General features: G+C 46.1%; 1 protein-coding gene and 1 long non-coding RNA gene across 2 annotated transcripts in view; both read right to left on the minus strand.

Moving 5' to 3' along the window:
- LOC308586709 overlaps window positions 1-19988 on the minus strand; it is a 280032-nt gene that overhangs the window by 205561 nt on the left and 54483 nt on the right. The window lies entirely within an intron of this gene.
- MFSD4A (major facilitator superfamily domain containing 4A) overlaps window positions 1-19988 on the minus strand; it is a 45849-nt gene that overhangs the window by 4402 nt on the left and 21459 nt on the right. The window contains exons 4-8 of the mRNA XM_081195784.1: window positions 9098-9266; window positions 5502-5617; window positions 4215-4388; window positions 1399-1546; window positions 3-73 (exon numbers count right to left, since the gene is read on the minus strand). Coding sequence (XP_081051910.1) covers window positions 3-73; window positions 1399-1546; window positions 4215-4388; window positions 5502-5617; window positions 9098-9266 — 678 coding nt within the window. The remainder of the gene's footprint in view (window positions 1-2; window positions 74-1398; window positions 1547-4214; window positions 4389-5501; window positions 5618-9097; window positions 9267-19988) is intronic.

Genomic DNA, 19988 nt, shown 5'->3' on the forward strand with positions numbered 1-19988 from the left:
ACCGACCCTACCAGCAACTGCAGAACCATCTCTCCAACACCTGCTCCTGTCACCAGCACAGTAGTGGCACAGCCTGGAATGAAAGTGGCACCACGTTACACTTTTTGCAAGAAGCAGATAAAGGAGACTGAACAGATGCAGCAAGATGCACATGTCCCATCTTTAAGAGCAAGATACAAAGGATTCTTGGAGATTTTTGAAATGTTATGTGGTATAGAAATGCTTTTAAACTCCAGCGGGTGAAGAATGCCGCGGTGAGACTCCTTACGGGGTCATCGCTGCGAGATCACATTCACCCGCTACTATACCAGCTGCACTGGCTCCTGGTGGAGTACAGGATCAGATTTAAGGTGCTGGTTTTAACCTTTAAAGCCCTATACGGCCTAGGACCCTCGTACCTCCGGGACCGCCTCTCCTGGTATGTCCCACAGAGGAACTTACAATCTTCAAATAAAAACATCCTGAAGGTCCCAGGCCACAGAGAGGTTAGGCTGGCCTCAACTAGAGCCAGGGCTTTTTCGGCTGTGGCTCCGATCTGGTGGAACCCTCTGCCACAAGAGACTAGGGGCCTGCGGGACTTGACATCTTTCCGCAGGGCCTGCAAGACAGAGCTGTTCCACCAGGCCTTTGGTCAGCGCACAGCCTGACTCCCTCCTTTGGCAATCTTTACAGAACTTAAGCTGTAAGTTGCCATCAATTGGATTTTAATTAATTTTTATAATGAAATGTTTTTAGAATGTCGCACTATTTTATTGTTGTTAGCCGCCCTGAGCCCAGCTTCGGCTGGGGAGGGCGGGATATAAATAAAAATTATTATTATTTATTATTTATTATTTTAAATATACACATATTCCCCCCCCCCGGGGGTGTGATAAAGTATGAAACAGAAGAGGGCACCCAAATGTAAATGGCAGAAGTCTGTGGTACAAATGCTATGGTGACGGAAAGGACAAAGGCTTTCCTATGCAAGCGAGTAAGATACATGAATGTTGCTCTTTTATGATAAACCAAATGCTTAAAGCAGTCATCCTTGCACATTCCCCTGGCAGTAAGCTCCAGTGAACACAACAGGACAATGGTCACTATCCTGTTGCCTTCCAGATGCTGTTGGACTACAAGTCCCATGAGTCCCAGCAAGCAAGACCAGTGGTCAGGACTGATGGGAGTTGTAGTCCGGCAGCAACTCACAGACTATGCCTACAGTTAAACAAATACGCAGAGGATTTAGTTGTTTGCTTAGCTTGTGACAAAAAAAAAATTAAAAACAAACCAGGGATTGATTACCTTTAATTGGAAAGTTAAAAGCATGACCCTCATTTAAAGGGCTCTGTTTTTATTGTGGTTGTTGAAGCTATTCTTTCTTGGTAGAAAGAAAGAACAAGGAGAGATCTTGTTTACCTTTGTACTGGAGAATGTCTTCAGTGTAGGCCAGGACACTAGGGAAAGTGCTGCTGAGGAACAGGCCCAGGGAGGCAGTCCCCACAAACAAAAAGACAACGCTGTAGGAAAAGATCAGGAGCAGGAAGAATGTTACAAGCACTCCAAGCTGCAATGACATAAAAGGAATGGGGAAAAAAATTAAATTAAATATGGAGTAAGAATTTTTTTTGCGCTCAGCAAAAAAGACTTGAGTAACCACCACTGCCACCCAGGGTCAGGGAGTAAGCCCCGTGAAATTCAGGGGGGGGGGGCACACAACCCTGACTGTATGAGCCTTGCCTCTGGTGAGATTCACAGACACGTGGGCATCATTTGGTATCTCATCTCCCGATAATGCCCAGCTGAACATGGAAACTGCTTCAGAAAAGACACACTTTGCGTGTCTTAGACAAGAGAGCTTTAGCAGAAGGTGGCTGATCTGAGCCATTTCATGCATGAAAATCACCACCTGATGCTACTAGTGTAGCACATCGAAAATCCCCCTTTGATTTTACAGATATGGCCACCAAGCTCAACTACTGTATCTGATGTCCCCAGCAGACATCACAGCGGAAGCAAAGAGCAGGCTCACTTCACTAACCCAGGACACAGCAAATTGCTTCTACTCTGCATGTCTGCACCACTGGCTGTACTCCTTATTTGTATATATATATATTTAATACATTCTACCTTCCCTCCAGTGAGCTCAAGGTGGCATTAATGGTTTCCTTTCTCTGCATTTTATCCTCACAACCATCTGTTGAGGTGGGTTAGGCTCAGGGCCACCCAGTGAGCTTCATGCCCAAGTGGACTTATGTGTCCACATAATATCCTTCCATCTTACTCCACACTCTTGAAAAGAAGATGCAGAAGACAAGAAGTTGGAGGGGGGCAGATACTCTTTTCCTTAAGGACTAGAAGCTTATTACTTCCCTTGCTGACAGTCCTGCATAGTTAGGGCCTTTAAGACTAACCAATTTAGGCTGCATTTTTATACACGCTTATCAGGGTCAGGGAGTAAGCCCCGTGAAATTCAGGGGTGAACATGGGTAAGAGCCTACACTGTGGCATAAATCCATTCCTGCCTAATATAAGATTAAGGCATAATAAACGTGTTTGTTGGTGGCTGCAGGTTCTCTGCAGCTTGCTTGGGACATGGGAAGCGGGGAGGGGGGGGAGATAACTACTTTAGAGTAAAGTTGAGACATCCTGCTGCCTGCCAGCAGAGAGGGGCTGGTTTAATTCATTTAAGTGTTCTGCTTCTTCACAAAACACACAAACACGGGGTGGGAGGGAGACATACACACAGACAATCACACACCCACAAGCACAACAGGGGAAAGAGGGAATCGGCTTTTATGCTAGAGCAGTGTCTTTTTCTTTTTCTTTTTATTATTACCCCAGTTTATATTTTTACGTGAGAACAGGAGGAGAGAAGGGGCTTGGTTCCAGAAGCCATGCTTCTACCTAAGCCGCCTACCAGCCTGGTGCCTGCCTTTCAACAACAACCTGGGGTCTCTGAGGGAGGGAAGCTCCCACTTGGAGGCTGTCAAGCTCCGCCTGCTTGGGAGACAAGAGCGCTGAGGAGGGAGGCAGGCAGGGGAGATGGCAAAGAGTGACCCTGCAGTGCACACACAATTTCTCAAAGAGCAATTTTTGTGTCAGTTTGCTGCTGCCGCTACAGGATGCACGGAAATGTAGCTAAGGCAGAGTTAGCAATAGCAATGGCTGCACAGGACAGGAAGCAGACCAGCTTCCCAGTTTTTGCAATACAGTCATACCTCGGGATAAATATACTTCAGGATAAGTATTTTTGGGTTGCGCTCCGTGGTGACCCGGAAATAATGGAGTGCATTACTTCTGGGTTTTGCCGCTCGCGTATGTGCATGCGCAGAAACAGCAAAACACAACCTGCACATGCGCAGACGCACAGTCACATCTTACGTTCTATTCAGGATGCAAACAGGGCTCCGGAACTGATCCTGTTTACATCCCAAGGTACCACTGTTTCGTGTTTTTTGACTATTGCACACAAGCACACACACACACACGATTCACGATATACAGTGGTACCTCTGCTTGCAAACGGGATCCATTCCGGAGGCCCATTCGCAACATGAAAGGCCGGCAACCTGAAGCGCCGTATCTGCACAGGTGCGCGGCGCGATTTGGCATTTGTGCGCATGCGCAAGTGGCGAAACCCAGAAGTAACCCTTTCCGGTACTTCTGGGTCGCCACGGGGCGCAACCTGAAAAAACGTAACATGAAGCAAACGTAACATGAGGTATGACTGTATTGCCAGGTAATTTTTTTTTAAAAAAACCCCGTTATCACAAACTACTCTTAATATCGATATAAGACAGTATATTGATATATCGCCCAACCCTAATAACAATTCTCTCAAGAAACCCTGGAATTGGAAGGCATGCAAGGATAAGGAGACTGCTTTGCTAGAGATCTCCAGTCGCCCCCCCGCCCTTCAGCACAACTTCCAGGGTTCTCTGAATGAAATGTCCCAGGAATAGGGAGCCTGGGGCCACCCAGAGGTTGTTCAGCTGCTTGGAGCTGCTTGGAGCTGGAGGCCAATGATGTCTGAAGGGCCACAGGTTTCCCATTCCTGCTCTAACCAACTTGCTTGCATTGCTCTCAGCTGCAGGAATAATACGCTCTTGCTTCCAAATGAGGGTGCTAGTCACTGGTTATATCCATGTTACTGGTCTGCCAGACACGCCATAGCCAGAATAAGCCTGCCTGCTACCTCGGAAGAGAGGGAGAAGAAGAAGATATCGCCATACCACATTGATGAAAACCATAGTTGCTGGCTTCATTCTGTAGGACACAGGGATGGAGATGAGCCGGCCCAGAGTGATGAATCCCCAGAAGAGGCTGGGCAAGTAACCAGCCACCTTGTGTCCCACGGAGAGTGGTTCCTCCACGGCGTAGCTGTACACAAACCCAGAATACTCGCCCTGCAGGAGAGACCAACCCACATCAGATTTACTTACGTACATAATCTGTATACCACACAAACCTTCAATCGAGATCTATATTCCCAGGACACACACACAGTAGTAAGAAATGAAAAAGCATAATGTAAAATGATTGGTTTACTAACATATGTGAACCAATATACAAAATTAAAACAAACTGAAATCACAATAGTGCATTTAAACTTATTTTACTTTTTAGCGTTTGAGAATGCTTGCCTTAGCGGTTCTGAAAAGCCTGGGGAAAACAGAAATGCTTTTGCCTGGCACCTAAGTTCTAGACATTAGGTCTCTGGGTGGGATTCCTTGAAAAGGGCATTCCAAGGATGAGGAGCCATCACAAAAAAGGCCCTCCAACTGTGCAGTAACCACGCACCACACTTCAGACAGCAGGGGCCTGTGATGGGGATGTCAGCGAATGAACAGATTCAGATGGGACAAGGCAATGCCACAAAATATTTGAGTCCTAAGCCATGAAGGGCTTTGAGAGTTAAGACCAGCACCTTAAATCTCACTGGAAGCCGGAGGGTGGTGTTTCAGTGCAGCCAGATGTGAGCTCTTCACTCAGTCCATGTTAGGAAACAAAGTTAGTGTGTTGGGCTAACTGCAATTTCTGAACAGTTTTCAAAGGCAGCCCCATGCAGCCCACCCTCAAAGTTACCAGGGCATGGGCACCGGTCAAGATTGTATCTACTCAGGAAGGACTGCAGTTGGTGGATTAGCCACAACCAACAGAAGGAACTCGTGATCCTGGAGGCCCAAGAGATAAAGATTAATCTAACAGCACTCCCACACTGGCACCTTATCCTTCACAGAGAGTACAATCCTCAGCAAAGTTGGTTGAACACCACCTCCCTGGGCAGACAAACTGCTGACCCACACAGCACACCTCTGTCTTATCAGGAATGAGTGTCAATTAGTGGAGGGAGACAAGTTTTTAGCTAAAGGCTCTCCATGAGCACTCAAGCCAAGCTACACAGATCAAGTAAAAGACAGTCTTGAAAACACTTGTTCAGCCCAATCTAGGGAATCTGTAGTGCCCCAGTAGTGCAAATTGGGTAGGTCTGACACTGACTCCTCAATTGTTGCTCTTACCAGGATCCCATCGGTCATAAAGAGGAGAAGGGCACCCATCACATGGACAGCAAAGTAAGAGCAAGGAGCTCCTATGAAGTTCTTGCTTTGGCAGCATCCGAAGAGGTCCTCATGCCCTGGGTAGAGAAAACAAGAGTAGTACACAAGAGCAGCACACAAGAGTAGTGAAGCTTCTTGGGTACCCAAATGGGGTCTCTCTCTCTCTCTCTGCAGCAAAGATTTGCCCCAGAACAGGCTCCAGAGATCAGCAACAAGTTTATGACTAAAGTATTGTGTCTACCTTCCAAACCACTCAAGAGGTCTCCTCTGGTAAATAATGAGGGGTTATCACTCCTGCAACCCACTTCCCACAACTGAAGGCTGGGAAATGTGGCATTATGGTTAAAATGAGTAGACTACATCCCTGTCACTCCCCAACTCCACCAAATTGTGGTGAACACAGACAGGGGAGAGGCTGGCCTGACACTATATAAGCACACAAGTGAAGCACACAAACACATAGGGCTGAAGTCTGTGAGCCTTGGGAGGCCTGACTTGGGACTCTTTTCCTGCTGTCTCGGCTCTTCGTCTATAGAAGTGCTTCTGAATTCAGAGTGGTCCAACTGAAAAAACACATTCAGGAATGTCACACAAAATTAATTTGGGTAGCAGAGGGGGGTTGTTGCTTTTGTGGCCAGGAGTTGTCTGGCTAGATGGTGCTGGAAACAGAATGCTGGGACTAGATCGTAGGTGGGCAGCCTGCAGCCCTAGAACCGAGCATGGTCCTTGGGCTTAATTTCATGTGGCCCTCAGTTTAACTTAAAAAGCCCCCTGAAAGCAATTGGTTAACACCTCCAGCAAGAACAATTCCTCCCTTAACAGCCTACTGGACAGGGAGGAAGAGGGAAGAGAAGAGGGTGGAAAAAAGAAAGCAGGAAATGGATCGCCCCACATTCATTGATGGCTTCAGCACCATCCGCCACTGGAATATGGCTCCTGACAGACATTTATTTATTTAGTTATTTGAGATTCCTTGGTTTACAAAAGTATGCGCAATGTCTCTTTTTCCAAGTTACATTTTCCATAGGTCAGTTTCATTTGTTGAGACATTAAGATTACATTAGGAAGAAAAGGGGGAAAGAGGTGGAGGGGGGCTATGGTGGGTGGGGGTGGGCTCAGGAGGCGATGTTTCTATTCTCCTTAGTGTATGTGTGGGGTTTTGTGTCAGCATCGCTTGTGTGGGTTCTCTTTACTAATTGCTTGTGTTCCTTTGGTGGTGAGAGAAGTTGGGGTTAGCCTAGGGTGTGGCTTTTCATTTGTGATTGACTGTGGTGAACTTTGTTTTCGTGTGTGAGTGGGGTGGGTGGGTGTTTTTGGTTGATTTGTATGCTGTTGGTGGATTGTCGTTGTCTTGTTGGGCTGTGTATGTGATAAAGGGGAGCCATACCAGGGTAAAGATGTCTTCTTCTATTCTGACAGGTTACTTCTGAAGGAATGCAGTCCTTGGCAGGATAAAGGCTGCCCATAATTAGACTAGATGGACCTTTGGTCTGATGCAGCTGGCACTATGGGAGCTGAGGCCCCAAGGCAGATACCACCATTTTACTGGTTTTCTACATGCACCAAAGTGGAATGGGCATTAATATTCTATGGCCTTTAAAAATGTGTCTGTGGGAGACGGGCTATTGGTTTATTTTGCTTTTGCTTTTATTATGTAATTTGTGTTTTCATTTTGTTTTTTTACGTTGTAAAATGTCCTGTGATATTCAGATGAAGGGCAGTACAGTATACAAATTTAATAAATAATAACAACAATAAGAATAAGAATAATAATGTGTTCCATGTCATTGCTGCATGGCTTGTGGGGTTAAGAGCAGCCAGAAATGTTTGCATGTACATAAATGCATCCCAGTGTGTGTGTGCATAGAAAACGACAGAAATATGCAACACCTGGCATTCTTGATGCACATGGGCAAATGCATCTGTAAGCTGCTACACACCACAGCAAAAGCCACCAAATAAATAAATGAGACATTTTTAGAAGGTGCACAGAAATTGCTTCTTTCAGAGTTCCAGTAATAACCTTCCTGGCAGAAAGACAGGCTGCTTTTCATCTTCAAACCACTCTGTGTGTGAGATAATTGCCTCCCTTTTGCTCATGGGAGGTATCGCAATGCAGGGAAACAGATGCCTTGGCCCAGAAGGAAACACCTTCCTTGCTAGGAGGGCAGAGTGGGCATAAAACATCATTCCCAATTTGGCAAAGGCCTTAACATGGACCGGAACAAATGCTGGTATTAAACGCAGGACAGGAGAGGAGCTTTTGCAATCACACCAACATTCCTTCTCTGCTATAAACTGGGGTGGAATCTACAAACATATAAAAATCATTCTGAAAATGCTTTTTAAAAAAAGCATTTTCAAAAATATATTGAATTTTCTATAAGGCTCACGATCGCCATCTAGTGTCACATTTTATATTGCACTTAAAACAGATTTAAAACGTTTTATTTGCAGCTGTATAGCTGAGTCCTGGGTAAACGCCAGCAGAGAAACCTGCCCCCAGGGATTTCAATTCATTGCCTACAGAACTAATACTAAACAGAAGCCAAGGACAAATAATGTATGATATTCTAGGATCAATAGGATTCAACCTATTTGGACTGGTTTGGCTTCCTTAGTTTTATGTGTGTTCTGGGAACATAACCAGACCTATGTAGCTGATAGCACAAATAGGGTTCTAGCCTAGTACTCAAGCCTTTTCAGTTTCCAAAATACTGTTTCCATGTGTTTGACTCATTTGTCCATGAACATTTCAGAAGATAAGAGGATAAGAAGAGCCTGGTGGATCAGGCCCAGTGGCCCATTTAGTCCATGTATAGACAGTCACTCAACTTACGTGCGATCGACTTGCGCACAACCGTGTATACATGTGGTGCCAGGAAATAATTAAATGATCCAATTCAAACCCAGAAATGGCAGGAGAGAGCTGAAAAGTCCTTGTGGCTCATGAGGAGAGAGAGCCTGGAGAGGACCTCAGTGAGGGTGGAGGAAGCCCCAAAGAGACCGGAGGGGCAGTGGGAGCCTTGTTGATGCTGCTCAGCCTTTGCACCAGGTGTGTGTGTGGGGGGGGGGGGTTGCAGGGTGCCATGGGGGCCCGTGGAGCCAGTGTCCGTCCCTCAAAAAGCCGGCTGAGCAACTTTTGGCAATGTTCTCCCAAAAAAGCTTGACGGCTTTTACCAGTGTCCTTAGAAAAGCTCAACCACTTTGGGCGCTCTCTTAAAATGTTCCGCCCCAGGCGCCAGCAGGGTTTGCTACGCCGCTGTCTCAGTGGCCACCCATGTAGGACCTGAGCTTGACAGCCCTTTGCCCTCTGGCAGTTTCTGGCCAGAAGCACACTGTCTCTGTCAGAGGAGGTAGAACACAGCCGTCAAGGCAGTAGCCACAGACAAGGAAAAACCTGGGAAGCTTAATGCAGAATATTTCACTCTGTGCTTTGCTTCATCCCTTTCCCGCAGCAAAACAACACACCCTCTCGCTACAACCTGTGGAGAGAAGAGGGCTCTGATACCATGGTAATGGGCTCTGCATGCACAGCCCGGATTGGCAGCTCTCACCTATTTCTGGCTGAGTTCTTGGCGAGGAGGTGGAAGAGTCATCCCGGTCGGCTATCCGCGTTTCCAGTGCCAGCTCATCCGCAGGCAGTAGTGGGGGGCTGCCGCTTTGACACCAAGGCACCAGCCTCTCCTTGTAGAGCAGCAGGAAGACCGCAAAGGGGACTGGGAGCTGCAGAAGAACAGGCAAAAAGAAAAGTCAGCTGGGCGCTCGGTGTGTGTCTTATAACAATTTTCAACCCCTAGGGTTGATACCTGCCCTTCTCCCCGGAGGGGGCTGCTGTTGGCTCAGATTTTTTTATTTATGCAGGGCACATCTTAAAAGCCAGAGCTTGTAAACCTTTGCACCTCCAAATGCCATTGAGCTCCCGCCAGTCCCAGCTGGCATGGCCAATGGTCAGGAATGATTGGAGTTATTTAACTGTTGCATTTAGATATCACTTTTTCCCTCCAAGGAGCTCAAGGTGATGTACATGGCTCTCCTCTCCCCATTTTATCCTCACGACGATCCTGTGAGGTAGGCGAGGCTGAGAGGCAGTGACTGGCCCAAGGCCACCCAGTGAGTTTCAGGGATGAGCAGGAATTTGAACCCAGGCCTCCCAGGTCCAAGTCTGGCACTCTGTTTCACACTGGAGCTGCCAGTTCAGCAACATTACTTGTAGCTGGATTGATGAAATGTGGGCTATAAATCTTTAAAATCAACAGTTTCGTAACAATAACACCCCCACCCACTGCGTAAGAAGACAGAGAGAGAGAGAGAGAGAGAGAGAGAGAGAGAGAGAGAGAGAGAAAGAAAGAAAGAAAGAAAGAAAGAAAGAAAGAAAGAAAGAAAGAAAGAAAGAAAGAAATGCCCTGGTATACTGGGACTCCCAGCAAGCCAAGCTGCAAAAAACTTAACCTAGAACATAACATTTCAGACATCTTCTGGAAAAACCTCCTCCCACAGCTCACCACCAGTAAATGGCTCATTCCCTTTTTTAAAACCTAACTTTCCCTGTGAGTTATAAAGAATACACCCGTTTTCAGTTGATATATTGACGTCGAGAATGCAGTGCCATTTCTTGCTCTGCCAGCAGATGGTAGGCGAGCAGCATAGATGCCCATGGCGTTTGTGTCCAACCCAAACTGCCTTAAGAAGCTACACATTTAGAAAGGAGGGGCTTACAAGCCACGGTGTCTCCTCGCCTCTCTCCCCACAAATCTGAACAGGCGTTGCCTAAGCTTTCACATGGGAAAATTCAGTCCTGCTTTATTGTAGAGACCGCTGTGTAATTCTGTGTTCAGGTACACAGAAGCAGCGCCCTCTGCTGTTCCTCTGAGGTTCCAAAACAGAACATATGAATTTAAAACTGAAATGTCACAGTGCTTACTTTTAGTTAATATCTGCTGGGGTGTCTTCTTTCATGTGTGGGATGGTGGTGGGGTATGAAAGGAATAAATGAAGCCGTCTTCCTCCTCTCCCCACCAGACTGATGGCAGAAGCCAGGTCGTCTGTCATTAACAGCTGGTTTCACATATATTGTTTTTGCTCTCCTCTGTGAATGAGCAGGAGCTGCAAGTGCACATTTCCTGGTTTTTGTTGGCTGGAGGTATTCTTTCAATGTATGGAGCGTTTGCTCCCTCTTGATTCCCCCTCCTCAGCTGAATTCATTTAAGAGCCCTCCATTGTTCACAGAACAATAGGAACAAGAACAGCCAGTTCGGTCCCATGGAAGAAAAACGTTTTCCCCTAATAGTTAGAATCCTTCCGGAGGTCAGGAGCAGTTTGCGTTAATGGCCACGAAAATCAGAGCAGAATAAACAGACCTCACACTGCCCTTTGGGAGAAGAAGAAGAAGAAGAAGAGTTTGGATTTGATATCCCGCCTTTCACTCCCTTTAAGGAGTCTCAAAGCGGCTAACATTCTCCTTTCCCTTCCTCCCCCACAACAAACACTCTGTGAGGTGAGTGGGGCTGAGAGACTTCAAAGAAGTGTGACTGGCCCAAGGTCACCCAGCAGCTGCATGTGGAGGAGCGGAGACGCGAACCCAGTTCCCCAGATTACGAGACTACCGCTCTTAACCACTACACCACACTGGTGGTGTAGACATGTATAAGGCCGGTATCCTGTATTTCCCCTACTGTCTCAGCCTTTACTTTGCCCTCTGCGAAATGGCAATAGTGACTTTGTTTGCAAATGCTGCAAAGGTGAGTTCTAGCCAGGAGAAAGCACTATCAAACATTGAAGTAGCATACAAAATATCCCTATTAATCTTCTTGTGGGATCCCTGTGGATATAACTAAGATTTGGTCTCTGAATTGCACACAAGTTGTCACAATGCTCCAGAATAAAATGAGGAAATCAGTCTCAGGCTCCCAAGAATGGAAAACTCAAGACAAATGGAAGGCTTGGATTTTTAATGAACACAGATAATTAAATATGTGAAGAGGAATCTCATCTAGAGTGCCACTTCTGTGAGTAAAGGTTGGAAGATTACCCCAGAACTGCCGTGATTTGCTTAACTGGGTCAGCATGTTAGTCCAGTTCAAAAGCAAGAAAATGGTAATTAGAATCTTTGCTACAGCTTTTCTTCTGCTAGCTCCTCTAAAAATAAACAAAGCCAAATTAGAGAGAACACATGCAGCACTGCCTTCAGATATTACAGTCTACAGATATCACACACACCCAAACCCTACATGCACAACCGTCTCCTGCTTCTGGTTTAAGTGTTGGAGCAGTAAAGCTGAAATGATAATTTTTAAAGGTAGCATTCATTAGCTTGTGATGCACCTCCAATGTCTGCTAATCTGTTGTCGGCCCAAGCTCCTTTTCTGCCTATAGAGCAGCAAACACTACTGGGAATCCGAGCCATATTGCCTATGCTGAAATATTGGATGCTGCTCTTAGGGGGAAAAGGTGACCCCAATGGAACCTTCAGCACTACTGTCTGCTAGATCTGCATGGTTCATTTCACAGGTGGCACCTGGCACGACTTTTGCCCATGCAAGCCACATTCTGAGCCCTGAAGCTGCAACTGCCAGAATTTCTTGGGGTGAAAGTTTCTGCACACACCCCTGGAAAGTTCCCAGCATCAGCCAATAGTCAGGACGCCGAAAACCCCACTCAGAACTTTGATCCTGATCCACAATTACAGTAAGCCCGCAACTTACACAGAGGTTACATTCTGTGGATCGCGCCTAAAGCCAAAATTGTGTAGAGTGCAATGGCAGCTCTGATTGCCAACGTCATTTCCCGCGGAACCCCAACCCTTTAAAATTTATTTTTGCCACGAACATAAAACTGAATGCACATGTTCAATGTCCGTAGGTTGCGGGCTTACTGTACCAGAACTTCAGAAGTATCAACAAAGCTGCAGAATGCATTCTATGGTTGCCATATATCCTCCTTTTCCAGGAATTAAAACTTAAAGAGAAATTTGGGGATGTTGCTGGTAGAGCTATGAGAACAAATGAGATCTAAAGCCTGCATACCTGCACAGACAGCTTCTCTCAGAAGAGTGCGGGTACTTATCATGTATTTATTGAGAAATCAATATTTAGTCAAGAGGAGTTGTTGTTTGGCCCTGCTTTTCCATAAAACTATGCCCAAAGCAATTTTATAATGCAGAGGGCTGTGATTTATGTATTTATTTCATTTCCATCCTACCCTGCCTCCAAGAACACTGTACACTGTTCTTTTCCCCTCTCAATTTAGCCTCCAACAGACCTGCTTGGTAGTTTTGGCTGATAGGCTCAAGATCTCCCTGTCCTGCCCCCAGCCTCATTAACAAATGAAGATTGGAATATGGGTGTCATCTGGGATGCAGGTGGTGCTGTGGTCTAAACAACTGAGCCTCTTGGGCTTGTCAATCAGAAGGTCGGCAGTTCGAATCTGTGTGATGGGGTGAGCTCCCTTTGCTCTGTCCCTGCTCCTGCCAACCTAGCAGTTTGAAAGCACACCAGTGCAAGTAGATAAATAGGGAAGGTAAACAGCATTTCTGTGTGCTCTAGCACTTGTCACAGTGTTCCGTTCCGCCAGAAGCAGTTTAGTCATGCTGGTCACATGACCCGGAAAGCTTTCTGTGGACAAACTCTGGCTCCCTCGGCCTGAAGTGAGATGAGCGCCGCAACTCCATAATGAGCGCCGCAACCCCATAGTTGCCTTTGACTGGACTTAACCGCCCAGGTGTCACATCTAGTCCAGCATTTGAACTGCCATGCCACATGGCAGGATAAGGAGCACATGGCTTCAGCCAATTTCTATCCTGAACTCAAGGGGAAATGTGAAGGTGGCATTCTGCCTCCCAGATAGTGGGAGCACCATTGCCTTCTGCAATAGTGGTGCTGGGGCAGCCATGTTGCAGGTGAGGAGAAACAATCCACAGATCAACCAAATTGGAAACACACAGGTGGAAGGATCAGTTTTGCAAATGCAATTTTTATTTTGCAAAGTTCCAGGTGCAAAAATGCAGCTTGCGAAGTTGAGCTCAGACTTGGTAGGAAGGCATCCAAATGTTAAGAAAAAGCAACAAATGTTATTGAGCATGGGCAGAGTGGTGTGCTTTCCTCTCCCCTCCTGAATAAGCACAACCCCCACTCAAAACATCTGGGGCAAGGGCCTCCACTTGGAGGGAGTGAAGCTTCCATGCAGGCAACTCTTTCTTTTTCTTTGTTAAAAAAAGGAAAATAAAATAATATTGTGGCCCCTGAAAGACTTAACAGATTTATTGTAGCACAGTCTCAGATGGACAACTGAATACTATGCTTGGGTGAAATCCCTCTTCCAAGTCCATCCAAGTGTTTCACAGGAACAACGACCCCTTTTCAATATCTGCTTGTGTTTTTCACCTTTAAAAAAAAGGGGGGGGGGGAGGGTAGGCTGAATGGTGCTGATGAGCTTGTTTGGCTTCCACAGCTGGGTTCATCTGCCAAGATACACACAGGCAGGGCCAAGGCATTTTATTACAGGATCTCACAACTCGGCATGCTTGCTTTGGGGTAATATACTAGACCTCCTGGTACACTGTTTAATGCGAGGCCTTGGCACAGGCCTCACCAGCCTAAACAAACAGCAAAATCATTTCATGGCTAAATGCTCTGCCCACAATGCGAAGCAAAACCCAGCCTGTGCATTGATGGAAAAGGTCACGGAAAAGGTGGCTCTACCTATCATATGTCTTTGCAGCAGAGAATGCACATCTAAGAGGTTTTGCTATCCTGTGGATGCTGTGGGTTGGCTTAATTATGAATTCACATTCGGTATGCCGTATAACAAGTATTTATTGTTATTGCTGGCATATGGTCCAAACAACTAATTTGATCTGATCTGAAAAGTGTAACAGTATTTAAGTAAGTAGGTCTTTGCCTAACAAAACTAGCAGTTTCACACTTGGGTGACATTGCTCTTCTGAACATCAAGGGTTCTGTTGGTCACACATCTGCCGCTAGGAGTAAATCACACACCATATTTTTAAAAACACTAGTGGTGTTGGACATGATAAACACACACACACAAATCTAAGGGTGCCTTGAACTGGGTAATTTTCAGGTGATCATCAGGGGCTGAGTAATGCAACTTCAGTTGCCAGCTTTTTCTTCTGGCCCTGCTCCTGTGCTATTTACAGCAGTCTGTCACAGAAAATTTGGCAGGTGGACCTTTTCCTACAGCCAGCTCTGGAATATCTTCATTTGATAAATCTCTGCATATCAAACAACTATTAGAGGAAAGGAGAAGCCAGGGATTGAACCTGAGACCTTCTTCATGCAAAGCAGATGCTCTCACACTGAGCTATGATCCTCTCCCATTATATCCTTTGACCCATCACCCATTTATTTTTATTTAGTGCTCTACCTCCAAGCTTGCTCAAGAAAAAGCTTGCTGCTAGTACAGTCATACCTCAGTTACAGCCGCTTCAGGTTGCATTTTTGGGGGGTTACGGACCGCCGAAACCCAGAAGTACTGGAACGGGTTACTTCCAAGTTTCGGCGGCCGTGCATGCACAGAAGTGCTAAATTGTGCTTTGTGCATGCGCAGATGCGCCGAATCGCAACCTGCAGATGCGCAGACGCAGGTTGCGAATGCTGCAGGTTGCGAACGTGCATCCCATACAGATCATGTTCGCAACCCAAGCGTCCACTGTATAAAAAAGTATAAATCTTGCCTCGTTTGTCTACTGTAAGCAGAAGACTAGCACCCCCACCCTCACTTAGTACCTCCTGCCCTCTGTCCCAATTCTAAAAAAGTCATGATCCCATTTCAAGGTGCCTCTACCAATACGTGAGCATACTTTTCAGCACAATGCACCAAGTTTATTAGTGTGTTTGGCCTTCAGGAAAATAGCCCAGATATGGTATATCCCCGTAAGAAGTGAGGTTATAGATATAGATACAGTCATACCTTGGAAGTTGAATGGAATCCATTCTGGAAGTCCATTCGACTTCCAAAATGTTCGAAAACCAAATCGTGGCTTCTGATTGGCTGCAGGAAGCTGCTGTAGCCAATCAGAAGCTGCAGAAGTCCCATCAGACCTTTGGGTTCCAAAAGAACATTCGCAAACTGGAACAATCACTTCCAGGTTTGTGGCATTCAGGAGCAAAAATGTATTGAGTTCCAGGGCGTTCAACAACCAAGCTATGACTAAGCTTCTGAGTTCCCCAAACACAGAGATTTCTATGGACTATCATCCCAGTTTTTAAAAGTCCCTTGTTTTCTTCATTACTTCATTACCAACATATGGCCATATCCATTGCTTCAACAAACAAAAGCCTTTGGGACAAGGGTCCATTTTTAGAAAGGCCCCCAAAGGCTCGCCTTGAATTGCACATCAGGCAGCACAGAGGAGGACTTGCTTGTTCATGCAACACATTGAGATGAGCCCAGTTGCTCTTTTTGCTGTCACCTGCTGCATTCACCTCCAGGTTCTATTACTCAACAGGTTGGTGTAACAGGAAGCAAAACGTAACCATTTTCAGCAGAGCTGTCAAGTGTTTCTGTGCTCAGGTGCCAACTATGACAAAGTCTCTGAGTTCATGGGGCGGGAGGTTCTCCCTTTAGCCAAGACCTGTTTTAAGAGTGCTGCAACTGCTCGTTTCTATAACCAGGGGAGAGGGTTCATGAACTTACACACAAACCTTGCCCAAAACCAGCACTCAGGCAATTTAAGAATGACTGTGGACCTTTAAGAGTACCACTGCTGAAATTTTAAGTTCCCACTTATCAGATACAACTGCTCTGTCTCAAAAGCTGCTGTGCTATGCTAGATGCAGGAGCTATCCAATGCAATATTGTCTTCCCTGAGCAATGGTATTCAGTAGTTCCTGTGTCTTGAGCCTAACCGGACCTTGCAACCATCATCTGAGGCTCTTCTTCATGTGCCTCCTCCACAAAGGGCGGCAATATGAGAACAGGCCTTTTCTGTGGTAGCTTCCTGCTTGTGGGATGCTATCCCCAGGCAGACTCACCTGCCACCTGCGTTACATATCTTTAGGTGTCAGGCAAAAACATTCCTCTACAACCAGGCCATGGGCTAATTAAGCAATCAGTGGCCTTCTAAATTGTTTTTGTTTGTCACTATCTTACATATTTTTATGTTTTATATATTGTAAACTGCCCTGTATTCCGCTACTAAAGAGAAGCTACATAATTTGCATCATTTTAATAAATTCCATGTAATATGTTGACTGTTGATGCCCATTTTTCACCTGTTCTTTCCTCTGTGACCAGAGATTTTGCACTTTTTACTGAACCTGGTTATAGTGCTTCTGTTGCATTTTGAAGAATCTCAGGCTGGAGCTTTTCGCCAGCCTCCTCTTTAAGCAGAGAACATTCATGTTCTCCTTATCCAACCAGCTCCATATGTTTAGCTTGACTACATCAGATCTGGCATACAAGCAGGTGGTTCTAATATTTCACAAGCGAGGCAGAAAATAGAAGTTTCAACGCCCACCCAAGGGCTAGAAATCCTTGCAGAGGCTGCGAAGTGTTAAAAAATTATGCAAGCATATTGTATGGGATATCTTTAAAAAGATGAGGCTTATGATATCAGGAGGAAATAAATATAACCAACTGTCCCTTTAGCAACAGAACTTATGGAGATGCTACCCAGAAAAAAATACTTTGGCTGCTGAAGTTCGGTCATAATTTGGTACCAAAATGCTGTTTTAGAATACTTCCAAAATGTATTCAGAATACATTTCTGATGTATTCAGAAACATATTCTGAATGTATTCGGGGGACGGGACTGACACTAATTACCTAATAATGCAAGATTGGTATGGCTACTAGCCAGAGATTGCTGGCTCTCTGCCCAGAACAGTTAGCTCCTGCAAGTGAATGGTCAAAAGACGGTTAGAAATCTGGGTTGAATGAGACACCTACCAGGTCTTGGAGAAAGAGACTTCACCTGTCCCCATCCTGGCTAAGAGAGAAAGGCGGAAGTGTGTCTGCACATACTGGAAGAGATATCAGTTTGCAAGAGAAACTGGGTGTGTGCTTGCATGGAGAAGAAAATGAACTACAAGTTCACTATAGCTGGGATATAGGGCAGACATGGGGAACCTGTGGCCCTCCACACACTGTTGGACTCAAAGTCCCACCAGCCCCAGTTGCTATGGACAATGGCCAGAGATGATGGGAGTTGTAGTTTGGCAACAGCTGGAACCCCATTTTTTATTTAGTGAGTCTCACCCTGAAGATGCGATGTGGGCCAGCAGATCAGCTGCCTCATAGGAACACCTGCTGTTTGTAATTTTTTCTCTAGGTAAAACTATAGAGCCAAAGACACCCCGTGTCTTCAGATGCTTTTTCATCCAAACCAGGCAGCCCTGTCCCTGGATCTTCTCAGCAGTCAAGGAAACGGGAAGTGCGCAATAACCCAAGGACACACATAAGCATAAGGCACAGTTAATCTGCATCTTACCAGCAAACATGCTGGTGAACACTGCACAGATCACTGATGCCCACCCTTCCTTTGCTGTGCTGGGAACAAATTGTTACAGGCAAACCAGTATTCCTTGCTTGCTCTTCTCAAACAAAACAACAGGGACAAGCCAAGAACAAACCATGGCTTATTCTTAGCTCGTTCTTGTAGCTTTCCCCTTCCCAGTGTGACAAAAGGAGGAGGGGACAATTTGGGCAGTGAGCACCAGGGACCTTACTCTATCCTGATAAGCCACAGTTAGTTTAAAACTCTGGCATGCCATTTTTGCATCCTTCTGTTCATCCAAGAAGCTCAGTGTGGCTTATATTATTTCCCAAACAGTCTCCCATCCAGGCAGCTTAGGGAGCCAGCCAGGTTAGGTTCAGTGCCAGAGCTGGCAAGGAGAAGCTGGCAAGGTGAGGACAAATCAATGATGTAAGAAAACAAAGCCTTTCGCTAAATGTGAACTCTTGTCCTGTTTGCTTAGTTTACACCTATATTTTCTCAGTAACGTGGCAGTAATATTTCTGAATCTTGCCCTGCTTCTCACAGAGCTCGAATAACTGGTTTAGTTCATAACTAACTGCAAAGCACAGGGAATGAGGCTAGAGAGAAGAGAGATAGGGAGAAGAGCTAGAGAGAGGGATGGAGAGAAGAGAAGAGAAGAGAAGAGAAGAGAAGAGAAGAGAAGAGAAGAGAAGAGAAGAGAAGAGAGAGCCTCTGCTTGAACTTGACACTCAAAAACCAGCAAGAACCTTAATAACAGAGATGCTTTAAAAAAGCATTTCCATTTCCTTTAATACTCCCATTTGTCTCCCAAGTCTTTCCTACCTCTCATCATGAATAATAATAATAATAATAATAATAAATTTTATTTATATCCCGCCCTCCCCAGCCACAGCCGGGCTCAGGGCGGCTAACAACAATCAAATAATCAGTCAAATAATCACACAATCTAAAAATATTTCATTATAAAAATTAATTAAATCAAATTGATGGCAACCAATTAAGCAGAATTATGTGCAGGTTGCCAGAGGAGGGAGTCAGGCTGCGCCCTGACCAAAGGCCTGGCGGAACAACTCTGTCTTGCAGGCCCTGCGGAAAGATGTCAGGTCCCGCAGGGCCCTAGTCTCTTTTGACAGAGCATTCCACCAGTTTGGAGCTGCAGCCGAGAAGGCCCTGGCTCTAGTTGAGGCCAGCCTAACCTCTCTGAGGCCTGGGACCTTGAGGATGTTATTATTTGCAGACCGTAGGTTTCTCTGTGGGGCATACCAGGAGAGGCGGTCCCGTAGGTACGAGGGTCCTAGGCCGTATAGGGCTTTAAAGGTTAAAACCAGCACCTTAAACCTGATCCTGTACTCCACCGGGAGCCAGTGCAGTTGGTATAGTACCGGATGAATGTGGTCTCGCAGCGAAGACCCCATAAGGAGTCTCGCCGCGGCATTCTGCACCCGCTGGAGTTTCTGGGTCAGTCTCAAGGGCAGCCCCACGTAGAGCGAGTTACAATAATCCAGTCTGGAGGTGACCGTCGCATGGATCACAGTGGCTAGGTCAGGACGAGAGAGATAAGGGGCCAACTGCTTAGCTTGGCGGAGATGAAAAAATGCCGCCTTTGTTATAGCTGTAATCTGCGACTCCATAGAAAGGGAGGTATCGAAGATTACACCCAAACTCTTAACGGCCGGTGCTGGCACTAATTGCACCCCCGCAAGAGTTGCCCCCTCGATCCCATATCGTCCCGCCCCAGCCAGAGGACCTCTGTCTTCGAAGGATTTAACTTCAACCGGCTCCCACGTAACCATCCAGCCACAGCTTCCAGACATCTGGTCAGTGTGTCTGGGGCCGAGTCAGGATGGCCATCCATCAACAGATAGAGTTGGGTGTCATCAGCATACTGATGGCAACCCAGCCCAAAACTCCGGACAAGCTGGGCGAGGGGGCGCATAAAGATGTTAAAAAGCATCGGGGAGAGAATTGCACCCTGAGGCACTCCACAC

Source organism: Podarcis bocagei, assembly GCF_964188305.1.
Source record: "Podarcis bocagei genome assembly, chromosome: 5".
In the NCBI taxonomy this organism is placed as follows: Eukaryota; Metazoa; Chordata; class Lepidosauria; order Squamata; family Lacertidae; genus Podarcis; species Podarcis bocagei.